This window comes from Lolium perenne, chromosome 7 (assembly GCF_019359855.2).
Source record: "Lolium perenne isolate Kyuss_39 chromosome 7, Kyuss_2.0, whole genome shotgun sequence".
Lineage (NCBI taxonomy): Eukaryota > Viridiplantae > Streptophyta > Magnoliopsida > Poales > Poaceae > Lolium > Lolium perenne.
The window spans coordinates 299,052,370-299,056,027 of NC_067250.2; the positions used below are offsets into that span (position 1 = coordinate 299,052,370).

The following is a 3,658-nucleotide window of genomic DNA, read 5'->3' on the forward strand; positions in this document are numbered from 1 at the left end:
CCGTCTCCTCACTCTCTTTCTCGGCATCAACCTCCCCACAACTCAATTCCGTCCCCTCAAACCACCTTTCGCACGGCTCCGCCTCTCCCCTCTCCCCTAGCTTACCCCGTGCCGTGGCTATCTACCTACCTATATACACACCCCCGCCCACCCTACCTCTCCTCCTCCTCCTCCCCTCCACCACAACCTCCTGCGCGCGCGCGCTTGCAATTCACACCGACTCTCTCCATCGATCCGTCTCCGTCTCCCCGTCCGATCACCTGCACAGAGCCGCGCGGCCAGCTACCTTTTCGCCGGCCGGCCTAGCTCGTCGGTATCCCGGCCCTGCGCTCTCGTACGTGCCAGGTGAGATGTGTGACCGGTCTCTGTTGCTCTTCTTCTAGCTAGCTAGCTTCTTGCGCAGGCCAGTGAGCTGACGGAGGTCCAGGTCGCGTCAGTTTCTTGGCTGCTGCAGCAGCTGAGTTCAGATTCAGGCCGTCTTCGTCTGGGCCTGTACCGTACGAGAGCTAGCTCAGGACCAGCTGCTGATCGATCCATTAAGATTCCCCCTCTAGCAAACCCTAGGCCCCAATTCCGTGTCTACGCAATACTAAGCTCCAACTGCTAGACTCCGGCTTGCCGATGCTAGCAACAGTGTGAAAATTACGGAAATTAGAATGTTTGTTCTGCCTAAGCTTCTTTGTACTAACGGATGGTCTCGCGCGCATGCAGATCTGCGGTCAAAGGAAGAAGACAAGCATGCAGGGAGTGGCGGGGGCGACCGCGGCCGACAGCCCTGGCGGCGGGGCGGAGGCGGCGCCCAGGCCGAGCCGGTACGAGTCGCAGAAGCGGCGGGACTGGCACACCTTTGGCCAGTACCTGCGCAACCACCGCCCGCCGCTGGAGCTCGGGCGGTGCAGCGGCGCGCACGTGCTGGAGTTCCTCCGCTACCTCGACCAGTTCGGCAAGACCAAGGTCCACGCCAACGGCTGCCCCTTCTTCGGCCACCCGTCGCCGCCGGCGCCGTGCCCGTGCCCACTCCGCCAGGCCTGGGGCAGCCTCGACGCGCTCGTCGGCCGCCTCCGTGCCGCCTTCGAGGAGCACGGCGGCAGGCCAGAGGCCAACCCGTTCGGCGCGCGCGCCGTGCGGCTCTACCTCCGCGAGGTCCGCGACTCCCAGGCCAAGGCCCGCGGCATCGCCTACGAGAAGAAGCGCCGGAAGCGTCCGCCGCAGTCGTCGGCGTCGCAGAAGGCCGCAAAGGCTGCGCCTTCCCCACCACCACCCGCCTCCATCTCCATGCATGCAGCGCCCGCCGCGCAGGAGAGAGCGCCGGAGGTCATCGTCGCGCGTGCAGTGCCAGCGCAGGGGCACTACTTCATCCCGCACCCGCAGCACTTCATGCACGGGCATTTCTTCATGCCAGGCGTCGGCGGCCACGAGGACGCTGCGGCGGCGAGCAGCTCCAGCGGGAACAGCAACGGCAACAGCAATGGCCACAGCGCCGGCGCCGGCGACGAGATAGCCATGGCGATGGCGGCAGCGGCGGCGGAGGCGCACGCGGCGGGGTGCATGCTGCCGCTCTCCGTCTTCAACTAGCTAGCTAAGCCGATCTATCAAGCAAGGTAGGGCTTGGTTAATTAATTAATTCCAAGGTTTATATGTCTAGCAGTAATCTTGATCAGTGGAAACCATGGATGGATGCCATTGATCGACCGATCGATCAACACGCGCTTGTGTATGTACTGTTGTTCTTACGACACTGTTCATCTTTTGGCTACATTTCCTGCTGGGAATTAGTGCTACTTCCCCTTGCTACTGTAGGGTTTCTAGTACCGTTCTTGCTTGGTTGATTTATGTATGCAATGGTGAAGATATAAAATCAATCCAGGTCTCCTTTGAAATGCAAGCTAAGGGGAATCGGTCGACTGCCAACTAGCTTGTGCTCAGCTTGGGATCGATCGTTGCATGGTTTGATTTGTTGAGTTCTTCATGCTGTCAAAGAGGGTTGGTCATCTGCTGCTTGTTTGTTCATGCATCACTAGTCACTACTTAGCATTGGCATTGCCATTTGCATTTCTTCGGAAATTTCATATGCCGTGCACGCTTAATTAATCTGAGAATATTAGTTGAACACCTTGGAAATTCCATGCCGTGCCACCAAATGATACTTGCTTGTTATGGTTTATTCGTGGGTAATTAATTATTCATTATCATTCTTCTTTTCGTATTCTGTTTATGCTTTTGATGCATATATTTCCTTGTTTTTACTTGAAGATATAGCTTGGTTCATATCATATGATCTTGTTTCTTTGCTTCAAATTGTTTTGAACATTGAAGACAAGGTCCCATGGATGAAACTTTGAAAAAAAAGTAGAGATGGATGGAACTTTGATTTGGTGTACCATGAATATATGAGGTCGTTATACAAAATGGTAGCGTCCGACGGATTGAATCTCAGTGTTCTAGGTTAATGAATCAGATGTGGCCAGGTTCTGATATTCCCCTCTACACGGGAAGGTCAAGCTCATAGTGAGAGTAACATAGCTAGTAACATCACACATCTCAAGGCAGTTTGGTGACGTGGCATGCTAATAAATAAAGAAAGAGAGTGAGGTGGTAACTAGCTATGTTACCATAACATCACACACCTCAAGTCAAGATGAGTCTACAACATAATAAATGATATAATGCATGACACCACATATAAGTTACTACTCACTATGAAGGTAGTAACCTAGACTAGTAACATGGCATATGTTACTAGTCTAAGTTACTCCCCACTATGACCAGCCTTAGACTGCCCTCTTTATTTTAGAAGTTTAAAAAAAAAAGAACTTTCTAGAATATATGTAAAGAAAGTTTAGATATAGTCAACGATGTATCCTACATGCTTGTAAAATCTCTGGGAAACTTTATGTAGAATTATAGGCTACATAACTCCTTTTTTTTTTTTTTGAAGTAAGGCGCTCTCGTATCCCGAGTTCCCGACGTCCAATTAGATAGAAGAGAGTGCTCCACTTTATAAGAAAACTGGAGACATGCCTTACTCACTAGATTCACATGTACACTCACTGTTATTTTTGCGGAGGCTAAAATATTACTCCCTCTCCCACAGTTTATTAGTCGTACGTGTACCTCTACGTTGCAAATTTATTCAAGTTCGCATTAGTTATATGTTATAAAAATTATATCATTAAAAAGTTTAGATGTTCTATTTTTTAATGATATATTTGCATTATATAATTTAAATTATATAGGTTGAGTTGGCGATCTAAGGATACGGAAAAGACTAGTAAACTGAGACGGAAGAAGTACATCCAATAGTTTTTTCAGATTAGTTCAACTATGAAAATTGATTTCCAACTTTTTTGAAAAAGAAAGAGTCCATTTGGTGCTCGCGGATTTCCATCTTCCAGAGGAAGCTAGACGAAGCTTTCATTGATTTTTTTTTTTAGCGAAACAAAGTACGAACTCACATACGCTCATAAATACGTAAACGCACTCATCTCAATTAATGTATTCACGCATACCCTGATTTTATGAGCACCTTTAAGAGACCGAGTCTAAAAAACTGATTCGACGGGTTTCGATATTGACAAAGTCACCACAGACATCCCGCTATTTACTGAACGTCATATCCTACTGAAAGATATTTCATTTTTGTAAGACAACAAAGTAT

General features: G+C 49.3%; 1 protein-coding gene across 1 annotated transcript; it reads left to right on the forward strand.

Annotated features, from left to right (window-relative positions):
- On the forward strand, positions 1–1,885 carry LOC127312067 (protein G1-like1). Its single transcript, XM_051342539.2, has 2 exons — positions 1–345; positions 712–1,885. The coding sequence occupies exon 2, from the start codon at positions 739–741 to the stop codon at positions 1,573–1,575; it is 837 nt and encodes a 278-aa protein (XP_051198499.1). The 5' UTR covers positions 1–345; positions 712–738; the 3' UTR covers positions 1,576–1,885.
- The last annotated feature ends 1,773 nt before the right edge of the window (positions 1,886–3,658 follow it).

Bases quoted from the DNA above. Each gene is read 5' to 3' on its own strand.
- LOC127312067 (XM_051342539.2), top strand. From the start codon at position 739: ATGCAGGGAGTGGCGGGGGCGACCGCGGCCGACAGCCCTGGCGGCGGG.